At 42.8% G+C, this 21248-nt stretch overlaps 1 protein-coding gene across 2 annotated transcripts in view; it reads left to right on the plus strand.

Moving 5' to 3' along the window:
• Positions 1–7219: 7219 nt before the first annotated feature.
• wbp1la (WW domain binding protein 1-like a) overlaps positions 7220–21248 on the plus strand; it is a 17302-nt gene continuing 3273 nt past the window's right edge. Inside the window, exons 1-3 of one of the 2 annotated variants that reach the window (XM_064317457.1) lie at positions 7220–7531; positions 16943–17045; positions 19398–19559. In XM_064317457.1, the coding sequence (XP_064173527.1) occupies positions 7406–7531; positions 16943–17045; positions 19398–19559 (391 nt within the window). In that variant the 5' untranslated portion in view covers positions 7220–7405. Of the gene's footprint in view, positions 7532–14866; positions 15006–16942; positions 17046–19397; positions 19560–21248 lie in introns of those variants that run through there. The other variant, XM_064317458.1, reaches the window with a different exon arrangement.

Here is a 21248-nt window from a genome sequence, read left to right on the forward strand (position 1 = left end):
TAATGTGCCATGTTATCTGACAGATCCACCATGTATAAATAGGAGCTCCAAATGACTATGTAAATGATATGGCATATACATATTGCTTGAACTGTAATATGGACCACCAAGTTCTTTACTTTCACTGAGAAATCGGTAATGTGTACAGGTACAGCAAAAGCTAGCTAGCTATGTTAGCATTGGGTAGCACAAGAGGTAGCATCACATGGCTACGAAAATATAATCAGTATTACTCCATGAAAACAACATAAAATTATGGGTGTTTATGGCAGGGAGGTGGATAGTGGTTGCTGACTTGGATGAGTGGACGGTGTTGCCAGCTTTGAAAACGGTGAACCTGACCAATTTTAAAAATACAAAAAAAAGAAAAAAAAATCGTACAATACTTTTACATATATGTACATACACACAAACACACGCATGCACGTTATACTTATTTTCTCCTGGCAAACGTGAACGTGCTCATTATGCTAGATCAGGAACACTAAACACTTCGTGCACACAATCGTCACCAACTTGATGACAAATGCAGCCACTTTTCTTATTTTAGTTTATTATTTATCTTATTGTTTCACCTTGCTGTTATCCCTTCACTTAGCTACACAACGATGTTCGAGGGCTAATTTTAAGCATTTTATTGACAGCTAACTGTCTAGCTGCTGTATTGTTAGCAGTGCCAAACTGACAAATAAACTGACAAATAAATGATTTGATTAAATCACGCAGTAATGCAATTACGCTGTAATGTAATGTTATTAATAGGCAGAGTGCAGCTTGTCTTCATACAAATGTAGCTAGCTGTGTCTGTCTGCAGTATTGACTGCAAGTGTCAAAGTTTCATCCACAGGCACGTTTAGGCTACAAGTTTGTCAAGATAATGCATGTCAGTTTTACAAGTTTCCCAACAGCAGCTTTTAACCACCTACAGAAGCTTTGTAACTTGTAGATAGCTAGCTAAAAAAATGTCCTACATTGTCGGAGCTAGATGTCAGAGGAAGAAGTAGGCTACATAGGAGCCAGTTCTAAGCAGGGATTGGTGGACTGCAGCGTTAATCCTTCATTTGCTAAAGTTCAATTGACAGGCTTCAGGTAGAATACCAACCAAGTAATAGGCGGAGGAGGAACAAACTGCACATATGAATGTACAGTGCCTTCGAAAAGTATTCAGACCCCTTCACTTTTTCCACATTTTGTTACGTTACAGTCTTATTCTCATCAATCTACACAGAATACCCCATAATGACAAAGAAAAAACAGGTTTAGAAATTTTAGCAAATGTATTAAAAATAAAAAACTGAAATATGACATTTACATAAGTATTCAGACCCTTTACTCAGTACTTCGTTGATACACTTTTGGTAGCGATTACAGTCTTGAGTCTTCAAGGGTATGACACTACAAGCTTGGCACACTTGTATTTTGGGTATTTCTCCCATTCTTCTCTGCAGATCCTTTCAAGCTCTGTCAGGTTGGATGGGAAGCGTTGCGGCACAGCTATTTTCAGGTCTCTCCAGAGATGTTTGATCAGGTTCAAGTCCGGGCTCTGGCTGGGCCATTCAAGGACATTCACAGACTTGTCCCTAAGCCACTCCTGTGTTGTCTTGGCTGTGTAGAAGGTGAACCTTTGCCCCAGTCTGAGGTCCTGAGCGCTCTGGCGCAGGTTTTCATCAAGGAACTCTCTGTACTTTGCTCCGATCATGTTTCCCTCGACTAGTCTCCCAGTTCCTGCCGCTGAAAAACATCCCCACAGCATGATGCTGCCACCACCATGCTTCACCGTAGGGATGGTATTTGCCAGGTGATGAGCGGTGCCAGTTTCCTCCAGATGTCACGCTTGGCATTGTGGCCAGAGAGTTCAATATTTGTTTCATCAGACCAGAGAATCTTGTTTCTCACGGACTGAGAGTCCTTTAGGTGTCTTTTGGCAAACTCCAAGTGGGCTGTCATGTGCCTTTTACAGAGGAGTGGCTTCTGTCTGGCCACTCTACCATAAAGGCCTGATTGGTGGAGCGCTGCAGAGATGGTTGTCCTTCTGGAAAGTTCTCCCATCTTCACAGAGGAACTCTGGAGCTCTGTCAGAGTGGCCATCAGGTTATTGGTCACCTCACCTTCTCCCCTGATTGTTCAGTTTGGCCATGCAGCCAACTCAAAGACGAGTCCTGGTGGTTCCAAACTTCTTCCATTGAAGAATGATGAAGGCCACTGTGTTCTTCGGGATCTTCAATCTGGCAGAATTTTTTTTTTGTACCCTTCCCCGGATCTGTACCTCGACACAATCCTGTCTCAGTGTCTACAGACAATTCCTTCAACTTCATGGCTTGGTTTTTGCTCTGACATGCACTGTCAACTGTGGGACCTTATATAGACAGGTGTGTGCCTTTCCAAATCATGTCCAATCAATTGAATTTACCACAGGTGGACTCCAATCAAGTTGTAGAAACATCTCAAGTATGATCAATGGAAACAGGATGCACCTGAGCTCAATTTTGAGTGTCATAGCAAAGGGTCTGAATACTTATGTAAATGTGATATTTCAGTTTTTTTTATTTTTAATAAATTTGCAAAAATTTCTAAAAACCTGTTTTCACTTTGCTATTATGGGGTATTGTGTGTAGATTGATGAGAATAAATTTAAGCAATAGCTCACGACAGGCCGTGGTATATGGTTATTATATCACAGCTAAGGGTCGTTGTTCCTTAGCTGTGATATAATAATCATATATCACGGCCTGAAGTGAGCTATTGCTTTTATGAAAACGGTCACCAAGTATGGCAATATGAAAGTAATAGACACACTCCAATTTAAATAGTTTTTAAATACTGAATCGTGCAAAGTACAATTATTTTACCGTTGTCAAGCAAAACTCTGGTTGGTAGTTCTATTTGGACCGTTGTTATTCAAAAACTCTGATTAGTATCATTAGTATCCCCTGTCTATATGGTCCAAGCAGCCAAAACCGGGCTGCATTTTGAAGCTCACTTCCTTGTCTTCTTGAGAGACGTTGCTCACTAGCGCCAGTGTGGTTGGCTCCAGTACAGGTGTTTCAGCCACCTGTGTTAATGTAAAATTAAAATACGGTCAAACTACGTCAATAATTTTTCCCACAAGAAATTGTAGTCGCATTGGGTGTTTTTTCTTCGTCTAATGTCTCCCCATATGCAGATTTGTTAAGTTATTGTGCTATTTGGAAAAGACGGTAATATTTTGTGGTCAAATCAGGGAAGGTTTGCGTCATTACCGAGTCCCTGTATCTCGCGCTTAGAGGACGACCGGACTTCATGTCCACACTGCGCAGTCTCAGGTTCCAATTTATGCGACAATCCCGGTCTTCAAAGCGCTTTTCACCAATACATAAAGCACCTTTAACATTTAACCCTCATATTATGTTTGGGGTCAAATTGACCCCATTCAATGTTTACTGTCTCTAAAAATATGGTTACCATACTTTTTTCAGCTAGATATTTAATGACTTTTCCTAACTTTATGGGGAAAACATGGCAAACATGAAATTAACTGAAAAAAATTATTTTCAATGTCCTGTACACATGCTGTATGCATCGGTGTTGTTGGGGTCATTTTGACCCCAAACTCTATTGTTATATAAAACCATCATTTTGATCTTGTTTTTGTTGTGTTGGCTGAGGGCACTTTCACATTAATTTGTGTGTGTGTGTGTGAGAGAGAGAGAGGGAGCGAGAGAGAGAGAGAGAGAGCATGCGTGTGTGTGAGGAGAAAACATAGTTTCCACGAGATCTCTGATCATTCTCGCAACATGGGGGCGGGGGCAAACTTACAGCACACACAGCCCTCTAAACCATTTCTCTTTGCATTTGTGCCTCAACTAAAGATTTTGCAAATGACCACCAGACAGAGGTGTATATTTTCTGCTACTGAGGTTCTGTCACAGATCTTGGAGGGTGAAAGTGATTTAGATGAGGATATGTCTGAGACTGAGGATAATGTTGAGGAGGACCCTGGAGGACCTCCTCTGATGATAAGAATGAAGCCTTTGAGATACCACATTCTGACCCTCCTTTTGTTTCTCAACCACCAGTAAACTGTCCTGTCATCTCTCAACCACCAAGAAACCCCCCTGTCATCTCTCAACCCCCAAGAAACCCCCCTGTCATCTCTCAACCACCAAGAAACCTTCCTGTCGCCTCTCAACCACCAAGAAACCCTCCTGGCATCTCTCAACCCCCAAGAAACACCCCTGTCATCTCTCAACCACCAAGAACTGACATGTTCACCAGAGGTGGGTAACCCGGCTTCAAAGAGTAAAAAGACTAACCCTGTATTTGCGCCATCACCATGCACTAAACCAGCTGATTCTAATTAGCATAACTCTTCAGAATGATAGGAGAACTAACTATTGTAATCAGCTGGTTTAGTGCATGTTGGTGGAGAAAATACATGGTCAGTCTTTTTACTCTTTGAAGCCGGGTTACCCACCTCTGATGTTCACTTCCAAAAACTGGATCCCCAGTTGAAAGACAGGGTAGGCTTAGTGCTGCTAATGTCATCAAAATGGTTCTAGGCCCCACCAGATATGCTAGCAGGCATGTACAAGACATAAAGTCTGCATTTGAGCTCTTCATAACACCATCAATGCAAAAGGATATTCTTGAGATGACAAACTTAGAGGGGAGGCGTGTGTATGGTGACATTGGAAAGAGCTGGATGTGACCCACTAGCAATCCTATATTGGGTTGCTTATTTTGGCAGGAGTGTACAAGTCAAAAGGTGAAGCAACAGCAAGCCTTTAGAATGCTGACACTGGTAGGGCAATTTTTCCAGCCACAATGTCTCTGGAGAAATTTCATGTTTTCTCCCACATTATACGCTTTGATGACAGGGAAACAAGGCAGAGTCGACAGGAGCATGACACCATTTATTCAGGTAATTACCATTTGAATAATCACATTCTCACATGAAGACAATGTTGTTGAAGTTATTTTTTATTTTCTATTATGTGATTATATCATGGATTGTATACAAATATGGACAACGTGACTGCGACGTCACCCATTTAGTCTCCATCGGCCTGGTGTATGGCAAGCCCTTTTAACATTTAATAGATCGCTTGTCAATCCATAATTACATTTTAGATATTTACAAATGCATTTTGACTAGTCATAATTACAATGTGACTAATCAGAATGTTAATTCAATATAACTGCAATTATAAACTGACCAGTAAGAACGATAATTCTAGATATCTGCAAATATATTTAGTCAAAATACCTTTGAAGATATCTATAATGACGTCACGTACATCGTCATTCGAGTCGTCACACATACCGAATGATAATTGAAGGTAATTCTACAAGCACTTTTAACATTTAATTGCCTGACCCGATTCACATTACAGATATCTGTGATTCATTTATAACTAGACAAACGCTAATTTATCTCTCATTGCATTTTGACTTGTCAAAACGTTAATTTAATTTAATTTATCTCTAATTTCATTTTGACTAGTAAGATTGACGTTACTTTAGCCATTCCGTTGTATGGAACCTCCAATTAAAGATATCGACAATTCAGTTTTGACTATCCAAAACGTGAATTCCAGATATCTCCATTTAAATTATGACTAGTCGTAACTCAAATTAGAGATATCTCCACATTAGTTCTGACTAGTAATAATTTAGTAGAACAAGGATCTCCTTACAACAAGGAGGACGTTTTTGATATCTAAAGCTGCAATTTTACCAGACAAAATGATCATTGAAAATATCTATAAATGTATTCCGACTAGTCAGAATAATAATTAAAGATATTTCCTAAATAAGATTGGTCTGTTTTCAAGATATCCATAACTTCTTTGTAGATATGTTGAAAGGATTGTGACTAGTAATAACTCAAATTCGAGATATCTCCACTTTAGTTTTGACTAGTCATAACTCCAGTTCAATAATTGTATTTTGACTAGTAATATCTTAGTTTCAGATATAAAAAAGATTATTTAGATATCATATATCACAAGGAATTAAAGATATCTTTTATTGAAATTATGACTAGTCAGAACTAATGTGGAGATGTTTCGAATTTGAGTTACGACTTGTCATAATTTAAATGGAGATATCTGGAATTCACGTTTTGGATAGTCAAAACTGAATTGTCGATATCTTTAATTGGAGGTTCCATACAATTGAATGGGGAAAGTAACTTCAATCTTACAAGTCAAATTGAAATTAGAGATATCTTAAATTAACATTTTGACTAGTCAAAATGCAATTGGAGATATCTTACATTAGCGTTTTGTAATGAATTACATATATCTATATATGTGAATCCGGTCAGGCTGTTAACCCTCCTATTATGTTGAAATTAACTAACAACTTTTATGTTTGGGGTCAATTTGACCCCAGCAATATAAACCTGCAGAAAATAATTGTAACTGAAAGTGTTACCAAAGTTTCTCTCTCAGCTACTTCAGACCTTTCTACTGACCATCTTAATAGCCCAGTAAATAAAACATGACTCCCCCATCCTCCCCTTATACATCAAGTATTGATTTTATATGACTATTGCGAAATATGCAAATGACTGTACAATCTCATTCATTGACCTAAAATGGAAAACAAAGTATGTTTTGGTGTTTGTGTGGCTTTATGTTGGTATTAAGTGCTCATTAAAAAAGAAAAATAACATTTGGAAAGAAACACACCTTTTATTATCAAGCGTAGTAACATTTTATGTTCAGGGTCAATTTGACCCCAGGAAAAAATATTTAAAATGTCAAACATTTCAAATGTTTAGGTTGAGAAAACACTTCAGAACATCAATAAGTAACATATATTACATGGTGTATGGCAGCTTTGGAACAGTCAGTGTGTGTCTAGTGGGTAAACAGGAGTGTATTTGTTTGTTGTGACTTGGCGTTATTGTTGTCGTTGCTGTCGTTTTCATTAATATAAATGTTTTGGCAGACAAAACGATTTCAGTCGGTGTATTGCGATTTGGCTTTTAACAAAACGTTTTTTTTTTTTTGCCAATTGTCAATTTTTGTTGAACTATTTTGGTATTTCCGTGAACAACCCTGGCTTCCTGCAGCATAAGAAGTGCACACCATAGACGCGCACTCATTCTGCCCCTTTAAATTAAATTGTCACCTGATTTATTCGCAAACTGAGTTTAAAAAGTCACACCCAGCGGATTGACACCTCACGAGGCGGGGCAACAGTTTCCGTATGGCAAAACAAGAAATGGCCAATAGTATTCCTCAGACAGTAATATATTAGCATATTCTTCTCAAATTGTCCAATTGCGAGCTGCATGGAGGTGGTCCATGTGACGGCCTCTGTATGTACTTTCAAAGCCTTTTCAGAGTAAGTTAGCCCAACAAGAAACTGTACAAGCCAGAAAACAACAGCGATATTTCTTTATGCGACATCATAAATGTATTGTCAGTCGAAAGAGACTGGGGGAATGAAGGAAGCTTTGTATGTAGCTCTGAAAATGGGCTTGATTCTGTTAAAGATCGTTGGCCCCGTCAGCTGTACATCAGAGCCGATAACCTCAGAGGTAAGATCTTGCTTGCTAGCATAGCAGTAATTTCAGCGGTGACATTGTGTTTTGGAAGATATGATCTAGCTAGTTTGCTGTTATTTACTCCGCAGTATTCAGTGAAGCCGCTAATATTGTATGGATGATATAGTCTGTTTTGTTTGTGCAGAACAAGGCGGACCTACCGATTATCTCTCCAACTGTAACGCAAGTGAGAATCACTGTCAAGTCCATATCTATGTAGCCGACGTTACATGTAGTTGCAATGCTAACTGCGGCGGTTCCAGCCTTGATCGTAGTATTTAGCTTGCTTGTTAGTTGCCAATGCCGTGTTGATTATGAAACAAGATGGCTAGATGGATGACTAGATGGCGTTAGTCTGCCTGATAGATGGGTACCAGTTGGCTAAGTTAGTTTGCTGACGTTGTAACAAGATTATGAGTATGCGATGGCTAACTGTTGAACGTTAAAGTCAATGATTCGGTACTTGGTGAATATTTAGCTAATGTGCCATTGTGTTGAGTGGGTTTTCTTCTTCCTTCTTCCGTGACGGCTGCCTAGTTAGGTTACAACAGCACGGCAGATAGTCTAGCCAGCTAGTTGTCTCGGGGAACGGGCATAATGTTAAGATTACAACTTTTAAGTGTGACTAAGTCTCCTCAGCTGTTTAGCAAAACTTTCCTTTGGTTTTTCGTGGGAAAGGGACCTCGTGTCAATAAAAAGCTGTTCAAACAATATGTACTAATACTGACTGGGATCTCCTTATCGGCCAACCACTTGTTGACAGTCAAGGAACACTGGAAATAAATGCCAGTTACAGCAATGCGAGCTGGTTTGCCAAGGCTTTGTATCAATGATCCAACACTGCCCATGTGTATCTTGTTAAGGAAGCAGTGGAGTGTTCCGAGTGTTGGCTTTTATTATTCGTTTGTTGGTGTCTTTCCTGCTAGCGGCTACAAATTGAACATGAACTTCATTTGCGCAACGTTAATTGCACGTTTAGCAGCACCAATTAGTCCGATCATGTAAATTATTTTAGCTAGTAGTGAGGTTGTTTTGCATCAAGCACAACTTGTATGAATATGTATCACGAAGCTTGTCATACACAACTCGCCTCACGCAAAACTTTGATTAGGGGAAGAGTACACAAAGTTTATTGACTATTTAAACTGGTTAGTAGTAAGATCAGTTGGAGGGGGTCAGATATGCTATTTAGAAATGTACTGGGAATGCCATCCCTTGCTATTGCTATTTGCCAACACGCATCGTAAAAAAAATAAATAAATAAATAAATAATCGGGAGATGCCTCCCTATTAAACATTGTCCCAATCAGCACACATGACATTCACTTATTATGTCGAAAAGAAGAGATTCTCTGCCTGACCCAGCAACACTATAGGCTAGCCACTCCATTTTTTCCAGTTAGACCGGTATGCCTGTGACAGCACAGACATTACTACGGCCATTAGCGATAATGGTATAACTGCTCTTAAGGCCGTGACTGCGTTTGTGTCATGTACAGTAGAGGACTGGTGCAATCATATTATTTTTCATGGTGTCCCAAGCCTCTCTTCGTCACTACGAACTTGTACTTAATGACGCGCATGCGTTAGCTTGGACTGTAAGTACGAGAATGAGTATTTAATTGGTCAAAAGAAAAAAGATTAGCCGTAGAGTTTGTTCAAGTGGTCTCCCTCAGTGCTTATGAAATCTTTAAAGCAAACACCATCTCAGAGGAGCAGTGCATTTAGATGTTTTTCTCTTCATGTTGAATTTAGAATAGGCCTCCATCCTGCTGGTGAGAATCATTTTGCAGTGGAATATCATGTTACAGTTGGGATGGGACACAGTGTACTTTTGCTTACATGCCAGAGTCTTCTCTTGTTTGCACTGCTCAATAATTGCGTGTTTCGAGAGCTTTTTGCAAGTTTATCTATGGGAAGTGACACCCAAGCATTACAGCTCGTTCTAAGGGGCAGCGTACTGTACTCTATTTATGAGGCTGATAATGGATGGGAACACTGATAAATTTTATCAGGTCCAAAGGCAACCTCAGTCATGTCACAAGGGATCGGTTTCACCTCTCTGTTCATATTACCCTTCTGCTCCCTCTGCCATGTTTACAGTAAGCATTTCAGCCTCGAATGAAAACAGTTGTGGTTTTTCAGGCTAGATGTTATGTTTCCCTGTGCTTTCCACTGTGTTTCATTGTGAGTGTAGGGGCCTGCTTTCTATGTCCCAGTTTGATTGGTGCAGTGGTTTCAGATTAGCCCACAGTGTAATTGACTACACTGTATTGGCCGTTGTAAAAAATAAAATAAAACGTGCAAAACAGCTAGTTTGGTTATGGCCTTATTGATGGTCTTCATATTTCAGATTTTCATGTGTAATAGAAGCAAATTTGTATGAAATCCATTTGTCGTGTTTTCTTTTTTCCCAGTTATGTTTGTTAGTATGTTAACAGAACAGAACTACATTGGTATCACCTTATTTTGGCTGTCTGTTTAGAGGGCAGCATTGTCCTAGTTGACCTACACGGACTACATTTTTAAGCATATTATCCATTCATATGGATGCATTTTTACTGCAACACCTGCCTTAAGGATCCAGCAGCGGCAGCCCAGTTTGGAATCAACACTGCAACCACTGCAGGCTCAACTTGTGAATGCCCGACAAATATGTTCATTTTCATTTAACTGAGTTTGTCATATTTTTATTTTGAGGAGCAGTTTTGAAGGTATAAAATGGCAGCAAACAGTTAGAAAATCTTTGACTTGCAGTGCAATCTTGAGCAGTGATATAATATTTTTTTCCTCGCTGTGTACTACTGATGTAAATGTCCTTCCTTGCAAAATAAGAGTAGATCTCACTGTATTTTCTGGATGGGATGCGTCATGGTTTGATGTTTAATGAAAATGGAGAACGTTTGAAGATGAAATGCTGATATTGTCTGTGTTGTTGTTGCTAAACAGCATTTGGACAAACATGTTTAGCCTTGCAGATTTTGTGTTGTTGACAGTGAATTAGGAACAAAAAGCCAACATGTTTGAATATTCTGTGATTTTGTGTACCGCTGTGTGTCTTAATGTTGACCCTGGAAAAACATTAGTCGGTCAGAACGCAATTGGCATATTTAAACGCAGATGCCCAGGGTTGAAGTATGTGCGCTTGGAATGTTTCTGTTTATCGAAGCGTACAAGTAGTACAGCACATTCAGCCGTTTGAGCCAATGTCGGACACTCACACTGTTCTGTTCTGGCAATGGCAGGTTTCTGTGTGTGTTTGTGCTCACAGGGTGCAGTATGTACCTGTGTGTGTGTGTGTGAGTGTGTGCATGCGTTTGTGCGTGTGTGTTTGCGTGCATGCATGTGTATGTGTGCATGCACGTGCGTACGTGTGCGTGAGTGTGTGCATGCGTTTGTGTGTGTCCGTGTGTGCGTGTGCGTGCGTGCACATGTGCGTTTCTGAGTGAAGCCTTTGATTTTAAATCACTGACTGCTTTGCTGTCATGAGTTCCGCTCAAATCAGTCCTGACAGAAAATGAGACGCAGTTCTGTTTTAAAAAGGGTGCGGTCAAAAATTAAGGGAGTGTTCATTACATAGCCTACATACTTTTCACTATTTGAAGTGTGACAGAAGCAAACAGCACAATTAGATGTGATAAATGTGACACCTTGATTCATGAAAGCCCATTAGCCATATCAAGAGGCTACAAATTGGATTGAATTCATCTGTAACATTTCATGGCAATGAAAATACAGTAGCCTACATGGAGCAATCATTGAAATTGTTTTATTAAACAACGCCATGCCGGCTGCGAATGTCATGTCTTTGACCTCTGTAGCTGATCTCCGCGCAGAAAACCGATCTACTTTTTTTATTAGTGGATTTTAGGAGACGCTCGCTGAGCCAGACTTCAGACAAGGACGCTACGCGAGTCAAACTGGCTGTACTGTGCCTATGGATAAGCGATATGCTGAAAACATATCATATTCGGCCACGAATACTGCGACCGTGCGCCTGCCTGCGTGCCTCGCTCTGCGAGCACAAGGCCAGATAGTTTTCTCCTGACGAGGGCATTCTTCCTGTTTTCAGCAGTTCTTCGTTAAAAGTGATGAGGCTTAATTCTTCTCTGATGTCAGCGTCGTCTGGTGCAGCGACTTTAAACCCTTTCGTAATCTTTAATAAGAGGGCGATTGTTTTCCAGACCGGTTTTCACAGCATTGGAATCTGGTTCATCGGGATGCTTTTCTTGTTGACGGTCTCCAAGGCTGACCCCTTCTGAACACTTTCTATTATCGTTCTTCTTGTAAAACTTATAAGAAGGATTGCGATAATGCGTGCGTTCGTAAATGGATTAGCTGCTGTTTTTGATGAACACGCTTGCTTTTATTGTAGATTCGTACGTTGCTTATTTTTGGGCTGTCTCTTTGAATGTCTAGCAGGAACATGTGGTTGTTCTGTTGTTAAGGGCAGTGTTTACTTTCAGATTCGTTCCCCCATAGCGCTGCTGTTATTGCCCAGAGGCGAATGAGTTCCTCGCCAATTAAAAATCAACCTTAGTCCAGGAATAAAAAAAAGCATATGTCACTGTCCTTTTAAGTACAGGTAGGCTGAAAACAGATGATTGATCATAGATTTTCTCAGAAGGAAATTACACTGGAGGAGAGGCCTCCAGAATCCTTTCAGCATTTCACCAAAGATCATGACATCAGTTTGTTTTCTCCATGTTGTCTGGAATGTGCCTAATGGGGCTTTGTGACCTTGTGGCTAACAGGAATGAAGCGTCACGACTGTCTGCAGCGCTAGCTAGCTCAGCCAGAACAAAGGGAGCTAGAACACATCGGAAAAACTGCAAGATCCCCTCTGAAATGGTCGTGTTTTTGAGCAGCCGTATGTGGAAAATTGCACATAAAAATGTTCTGAGTTTTTGATCCAAATCTGAATGTTTTGTCACAGCTTGCATTGATATCAGAGTTTATTACATGTAGTGTGATCCAAAAAAACTTTTGTAGGTATTTCCAGGATAAAATTATGTCATCATATTGCACCATGTTGCTTGTATGCTAATGTAGTTTCTGATGTAAGCAAAAGCAATGAAATTCCTGGCAGACTACATTGGCTCATTAGCCTGCATGATCCGTAACAGTGAAATTTCTGCCGAGTTTGGCACAAGTTTATCGATTAAGATACCAGAGATCATTTAAAAACCCTGAAGCCCTCTTTAGAATGTGTGTTAATATGTGCTGTACGTAACCCAGGCTGCAGCACCAGACCGCAGGTATGTTTGAGTACGGCAGAACATCCAACAGCTGATGATTATAACCGCAAAGACACAGTGTGTTCCATTGCAAATATACTGTGGGGCCATGCAGGCCAATGTATGGAATGATACATGATGTTCCAGATTGAGTGAGAGTTCAGATGGAGTGAGAGAACTGTTGGAGAGAGGGACCTGAAAGAGAGAGGGATCTGGTGGAGAGAAGGATCTGAGAGAGAGGGATCTGATGGATAGAGGGATCTGATGGAGGGAGGGATCTGATGGAGAGGGAGCTGACAGAGTGAGGGATCTGATGGAGAGAGGGATCTGAAAAAGAAAGGGATCAGATGGAGGGTGATCTGATGGCGAGAAGAATCTGACAAAGAAAGGGATCTGATGGAGAGAGGGGTCTTATGGAGACAGATCTGATGGTGAGAGGGATCTGATGGTGAGAGGGATCTTATGGAGACAGATCTGATGGAGAGAGGGATCTTATGGAGACAGATCTGATGGAGAGAGGGATCTTATGGAGACGGATCTGATGGTGAGAGGGATCTTATGGAGACAGATCTGATGGTGAGAGGGATCTTATGGAGAGAGGGGTCTTAGGGAGACGGATCTGATGGAGAGAGGGGTCTTATGGAGACAGATCTGATGGAGAGAGGGATCTTATGGAGACAGATCTGATGGAGAGAGGGGTCTTAGGGAGACGGATCTGATGGAGAGAGGGGTCTTATGGAGACAGATCTGATGGTGAGAGGGATCTGATGTGTGCCCAATGTTATGAGGCCTATGAAATGACTGCAGGAGCCATAAGAATCAGCAGTTTGCCTACAGATCTGATGTGACTGTATCTGTTGCTGTATTTATTGATTTATTTTTAGTCCTGGAAAAATAGGTTCTTGGTGTTGATTCTTTCCATGTGATTTGGATTTTTTCAATTTTATTTTGTATTCATAGTTAACTATGAGTGCAAGTGGCTACTCTTTTCCTGTTTTCTTGTAGTGTACTCTTTTGTTGCTTGTTTTCTCTGTGTCCTTAATAATTGTGGGATGCCAAAAATGTTTGCGCATTTTAAAAAACGGAAATAAAAACGAAAAACCATAAACCGTAACGTTCTCAGACACTGTCCTTGTTACGTATTACTGTCATCAAAGCTGTTTCAGCACCCTCTGAAACTGCCTCGGGATTTCGATTGGGCATTTGGGGAAGTGATTTGTGGTGTTTGTAGTCCGTGCGTGTGCGTTTGTGTGTTGTAGTATCATGTGACTCCGATTTGAACGGAAGTTGTTGTGCTTTGAGCAGCGTTCCCACGGAGAGCTCTGGACGTGTAGCTCTCCCCTGTGGATGAAGGTCAGGCTGTGTGTTTTTACCCCTGGACCTAAAATTAGGAGCACTTCAAATGCCACGGCGATGCACCTCTTGGTGACATCTTCAGGGAAAGATTAGCTGGTTTTATTTGAGCATTGCTTTCATAATAATACCCGTGTCCTCGAATGACGTTCGCGATGCAGAATCAGAAGTTTCCACTGTTTCTTCATCGGCTGACTTGGACGTAGCCCAGGCCGTATTGTGTGTAAACCCTAAGCCTCGTCTTTAGACCAGGCCAGCAGGCTTCCCTTTTAAAGCCCCACACTGTAAATTTTACTTTCTGAAGTAATGACAAGCTGGTCAGTTATGGATTTGACTGACCACTTATACTGAATATACCCTATAGGTTGGCTCTCTACTTTAACCTTGATTAGATTCTCTGCAATAATAATTCTCTGCAATAATAATTATTCATGACCACTAGCTATAGATCTTGAAAACAGGAGTATTTTGACCTTACAGTGTCATATTCGAGGGGGGAGCTGTTGAAGGTCTCCTTAGAAAGTTCCGGATTAGTGGTTTTTCTCCAGTGGGCACAGGCATTCAGACATGGTTCCCCTTCAGAACCTCTCTGTGCTCCATGTCTGTCATGAAAATGTCATCAAGGGTGGGCATGTAGGCGGGGGTGTGTGTGGGGAGGGGGGGGGCGACCTATTCCCTGATACCCTGTTTACTTGCATTCCCTGGCTGGGCTTTTATATACGGGGGGGGGGGTTGCTCTGCTTTTAAATGGGCAGCTGAGCTCTCGGCTCCCCCAGTCCCACTGCAGGGGTAATAAGCCTGGCGGCTGGAGGGTGTCGGAGGGCATTCTGGGAAGGAGCGAGCACAGCGGGATGGCTTTCCAGCTCGGAGTCGCGCAGGTAACCGCGGCGACGGCCGGACTCCCGCACTTCTCACCCGGGCTGGTCTCGGGGGTGGAATTTGCACGCGAGGCTCAGTACTGCGTTTGCCTCCCCGCCCGAGCGCTGCTCTTTATCCTGCGGGTATGGGTGAAGAACTGCCTGCTGTGCGCTTTCTGTCTTCGTATGGGACCTCTAATGCAGTCCACTGGGTCCATGCTGGGTAACGTGCTGGGTACATGCTGGGTAACTTGCTGATTAGCATGCTGGGTACATGCTGGGTCCTTGCTGGGTACATGCTGATTAGCATGCTGGGTCCATGCTGGGTACATGCTGGGTCCTTGCTGGGTACATGCTGGGTCCATGCTGGGTCCATGCTGGGTCCATGCTGGGTCCATGCTGGGTCCATGCTGGGTCTTTGGAAGCACAGACTTATTTTCAGATATTGACAGCCACTGTGCCTGTGTAGATGCATCAGGTTTCTGATTTGTATGGTTTAACTGGAACACACTCCTTCATGGAAATTCATAGCTAACGATATCAGAAGGTCTTGATTATGATCAGCTTCTGACATCACCGTTCAAATTTGCATATCAGTTCTGTAGTTTCTGTCCTGCTTCTAATACTGTAATTCACATTTCAGTTTCAGTGTTTTTCAGCATAAGGGCAAACTGTGAAGGTCATATTCCGAACACCTTTTTTTGTTTGTTCTTTTTAATAAAAAAAACCATCCAGCCACTTTTGTGAGGGTGCAGTTATCTCCCCTTTTTCTGGAGGCTACAAATGTCTGAATATTTTAGTTCTGTCTGCTGTCATTGGTCATGACTACAATTTCTGCATATTGTTCAATAACAAAGGGAACTGTAGTAACATTTTTCAAAACCTGTGAAATGTTCTATTTTTTCTGCGTTACACAAATGTAGACTATTTTAGATGTGATTTAAAAATATGTCATTGAAATTTAGTTTGAAACATCATTCAGACATGAATAGAATATTTTACAGTGGAAGTGTTTTGTTTGTTAATTCTTCAGTAGTTCTCCCCTGTGATTTCAGGTTAAAGAATACTTTAAAAATCAGTGACGATGTCACCTAGCTGGGTTTTGTTACACTTTGAACTAAAGTGCATTCTTATAGGTTAAATTTTGAACAGTTAACGGAACTGATTTTGAAATGGCCTGGCACTCTGGCTCACAGCCGGGCAGACAAAGACCCATCTGAAGGTGGGGGTCTGGAGCGCAATCCCAGAAGGCCGTGTTCTGTAGTTTCCAGCTCCATCGGGGCCCCGCTCTTAATTCCTCATTAATCCAGTCAATCAGCTCAGTCAGCTCAGTCAGCTGAGGAAACACATCGCGGCTGAGTGATGTGGGGGGGCGTGTGTCCTGTCATGTTCACATTACCGCTGTCGTCTGGGGGAATTCATCTGCATAAATGCGCAGAGCTAATTAGCCAATCGTGGGAACAGATGTGGACACAAATCGGTGTGCCTATACGCAGCAGCCCTCCCGGAACTGATTTAGACACTTTGTGTTTAATTAGGGCTGGAAACGGGCTGAATTGTGCTTCTCGGGGATGGGCAGTGGAATGAGCACGTTTGAGCAAAGGGGGGGTCTGAGTGGGGGAATTTTAGGGGTGTTTGAGGGCTGGAAACAGGCTGATTATTCCCTGTGTTTCCAGCCGCTGTACAGTGGGTCTGGTGGGGGAATGGCGTTTAGTGATGTCAGCGGAGAGCTGCGTAGTTTCTCATCCTTCCTGCCTGCCAGCGGACGCATCTGTTTTAATGCCGTGTCGCCGTGCCAGGAGGAAAGGCGATGTCACCATCTGTTTACGAAAAACGTAAACGTTGTCCGTTTCAGTCTACCAGTCTGGCCGTCCTCTCACGTTTGCTGCGAGTTCACCAGGCTCCCGGAGGGCCCCTGAAATCTTTGCCGAAATGTTTTTCTCTCTGTTTTGTTTCAGAACAAACTGCTCTGCCACGGAGTGAACAACCAGACCTACATCTGCGAGTCGGGCCACTGCTGTGGGGAGTCGCAGTGCTGCAGCTACTACTACGAGCTCTGGTGTAAGTGCAGCTCTCCGTCTCTGCGGAGTCCTCTTCTCCCCGAATCCGCGCTCTCCCCGCCTCGGTCGGCTCATTGGCTCAGGGCCGAACGCTGAGCGTCCCGCTAAGGGCGGCGGTGAGGTTTTGGGTTCCTCAGGTGCAGGAATTAGAAGCCCTCTGGTTTTATGTGGTTCTTGTGGTCCATGTGAGGGTGTCCCACGCCAGCGTGACACCCCTGGGAGGGAGATGCGGCCGTGCCGGGGGAGCACCGTCAGTTGCCGCGTGGAGAGATAGAGAGAGAGAGAGAACACCCACGCAAACACAAAATGAAATGAACAAACATCTTCACCTTTCCCCCTCACGGGTTTTGGGCGAAGGCAATAAACTGAAACAGCAAGATAAAATAACAAAGAGAAAAGAAAGCAAAACTGAGCGACAGCTTTTCAGTGTGCTGCTCCTGGCTGGCCTGCTTTTCACCAGACCAGCTCCTCCTACTTTTTAGTGGTGGTTTACTTTCTCCATCATGTTCAAAGAGACAAAACTAAAAGTAAAACTAAAAGTAAAACTAAACTAAACAAAACAAAACTCACTCTCTCAGTGTGAGCTCCCAGTCTCAGCCCCAAACTGTGCAGAGCAGCACAGCTTTAAGCACCTGGGCTGATTAGCTAACGCAGCGCAGGTGCGTGTGCTCTCTCCACCAGCCGGCGCGGCCGAGACCAGTCCGGCCTCTCCAGCGGACCTAGCGCTACGGAAGGGTATATAGCAGCAATGCAGTGAGTGGGGAGAGGAGAGACTCTGCCGCGTACAGTAACCTCTGCTTAGTGTGCAGGGCAGAAGACACCATTGTGAATGAGGCACTCTCTGTTCTGCCCCCTGAACTGATCCGTCAGTTTGGAGTCAGTTCCATTTCAATCTGGTACGTTTAGGAAATTTTCAGTTCAATTAATGAATTGAAAAATACCTTAATCAGTAAGCTGGCATTTACAGCATGTTTAACTCTAATTTAGATACACATCAATGTGTAAATAAATAAGTATTTATTTATTTATAGTACATTGAAGTAGACCTAGTCATGTGACCCAGAAATTTTTGAAAATTCTTTTTTTATTTGTTCCAGCTATGTTCTGATTCCAAATTAGAATATAAAATACATTTAATTCTAAATTATGGTCATGTGATCATGCAGAGGAATTTAGTATTTGCATATTCTGTATTGTTTTTTTATTTTAAATTACTACAGTCAGAGTAAGTGACACATAAGACACTGTCATACAGTATGTCACGTCTCCCTGTTGAGTAGAAACGCAGCTCATTCTTTAGTCCAGTGGATGATGTCATCATGCACTATACAGATTTTCCCCGTTTCCCATTTCCAAGGGAACCATCACGGCATAAGAGGATTTTATTTGGACAGCCAAAGGGGGTCTGTGCCAACTTTCACACCCACCCACACCAAATGGCGTATCCTCTTTAAGGAGCAGAAGGTCACAGTCATGGCTTTACGTAACTGCCCCGTGTTTATGTAATGTGTTTCGAGTCATGATTAAAGATGCTGTTCCTTCCTACAAAAAAACATTGGCCGGTGTCCCAGGTCAACATGACCCGATTGCAAACGCGACCAAAAGCGAAAAGATGTTTTTGGAAGTCTGCCTGTCGATTAACCCGCTGTGTGTTTTTCCACATGCGCTCCCCGGGGTAAAAAAAAAAAGGCTGCGTCCTCCTTGTGCGTTGTGGTCTAATGTGCGCTCGGTGGAGTGCACTACATGTTGTTTATTTAGCGCGGAGTAAATTGTCCTTGGGCAGAATGCGTGTCCTGTAACTTGACCATTCCCGCCCCTCTGTGCAGCTGTCTTGAGCTGCTCGATTTGGAAAAAGTGGCCCGCCCTCTCTCAGTGTTCCCGAAATGGATGCCGCTGATCTGGGACAGGGTTTTAGCCCCATGGGATTGCACCCGGACCGGCTAGCCTCCGCGGTCTGCTGCCCAAAGCCACCAGCAACGAACGTTCACCACAGACATCCAGGGCGTTCCTGTAATAATTTATATTGCCTGGTGGTACTTGGAAATGGAACTGAAGAAATTTGGAGGGGACATTTTTTTCTGACATTTCTACGATTTTAAACGGTTCCCTGAATTCAATATGTTAGAGTAGTATGGTTAGGTTCTGCTGGATCTGATAAATGTCCGATCTGCACAGATCCACTGATCTTGGTCTCATGTGGATCGGCTTGGTGAATGGGAGCTCCTGTCCGGATGCTTTTCGGATCGGTGCATCTTCGCAGAAGCGACGCAGATCCCACCCAGCAGAACGTGAGCGGTGGTCTGTTTCTGAGAGCGCGGCTGCAGGCGGTTTTTAGCGGTCTGTGTTTTTGCAGGGTTCTGGCTGGTCTGGACCATCATCATCATCCTCAGCTGCTGCTGCATCTGCCACCACCGGCGCACCAAGCACCGGCTGCAGCAGCAGCAGCGGCAGCACGAGATCAACCTCATCGCCTACCGCGAGGCGCACAACTACTCCTCCCTGCCCTTCTACTTCAGTGAGTGACCTCCTGCTCGGACACAGCTCAGACACACAGAGCACAGCTCAAACCCACAGGGCACAGCTTAGACACATTCACCTTCAGCACACAGCTCAGACACACAGCACACAGCTCGAACACACAGAGCACAGCTCAGACACACAGCACACAGCTCGAACACACAGAGCACAGCTCAGACACACAGCACACAGCTCGAACACACAGAGCACAGCTCAGACACACAGCACACAGCTCAGACACACAGCACACAGCTCAAACACACAGAGCACAGCTCAGACACACAGCACACAGCTCGAACACACAGAGCACAGCTCAGACACACAGCACACAGCTCGAACACACAGAGCACAGCTCAGACACATTCACCTTCAGCACACAGCTCAGACACACAGCACACAGCTCGAACCCACAGAGCACAGCTCAGACACACAGAACACAGCTCGAACATGCAGCACACAGCTTGGACACACTCACCTTCAGCACACAGCTTAGACACGCTCACCTTCAGCACACAGCTTAGACACACTCACCTTCAGCACACAGCTTAGACTCACCTTCAGCACACAGCTTAGACACACTCACCTTCAGCACACAGCTTAGACACACTCACTTTCAGCACACAGCTTAGACTCACCTTCAGCACACAGCTTAGACATTAACTAGCCACAGCTGTGTTTTCAGATCCGATCCAAGCCCAGAGGTTGTCCCGTTCTATGAATTAGCCAGCTTTATTTCAGCTGATTTACTGTCTCCCTCCAAAGCTATTATTTGTTTGTTGTGAAATAACACTTTAAAAAAATGTATTTTCACAAGCACACAGTTACTCTGCCAAATTAGGGAAACTCCGGTTCATGTATTTACTACTGAAATATATAGTACATGCTAAAGTATTAGGCTGCCTGTGGGGTTTTTTTTATTTAATTTAGGTAGAGAAGAATTCAGTTTCATATGTCTATTTATTGAATAAGAAACTCAGTTGAAGGGTGAAGGTGTCAAATATTTTTTGTAATTTCTACCTACAATAATACAAAAAGATTAGTTCTAATTAAAAAATATATTTTTTACACAACTTTCCTCAAAATAGCCTCCTTTGGGTTTATTTACAATGAAGTTTTGGAATTATTGGAAGTTTATCCAATCATTTTTCAAGGTGGGAGGTGGGTGATTGGGTAATTAAATTAACCCAACCAGAGGTAGCATAATACCTTTAGCCTGTAGTGCAAGTAAAATAGGCACTAAAGTTGCAAGAAATATGGCAAAGAAGAATTAGGCTTAGATGTGTGAGGCCAAGTTAACATGTTGTGGCAACATTATTCCCAGTGAGAAATAGCAAAAAGGCTTACGCTTTCCAGGTGCTGTGTTCAGTACACACTCAGAAGGGTCCAGCTGATGGGCAGTAATGTTAACAGGAGAAGACCAGAATGGTCAAGAGACAGAAGACAAATATCTTGTGTTGTCTCACAAAACAAACTCTTGAACTGCACCACAACTGCAGGATGAACTCAGTGCACCTTGAGAGAAACCGGTTTCCCTGACTACAGTGAAACAGCGACTACGATCTGAAAGGATGTGTCCCTGAGAAAAAGCCCTTTCTACGTGCTGTTAACAGGAAGAAAAGACTGGGAGAAGGCACAGTCACCCCCTTTTTGACCTGCAGGTCGCAGTTTCTGTTTCACTGTAATCAGG

The sequence above is a fragment of the Anguilla rostrata genome, chromosome 18 (genome assembly GCF_018555375.3).
Source record: "Anguilla rostrata isolate EN2019 chromosome 18, ASM1855537v3, whole genome shotgun sequence".
Classification (NCBI taxonomy): Eukaryota; Metazoa; Chordata; class Actinopteri; order Anguilliformes; family Anguillidae; genus Anguilla; species Anguilla rostrata.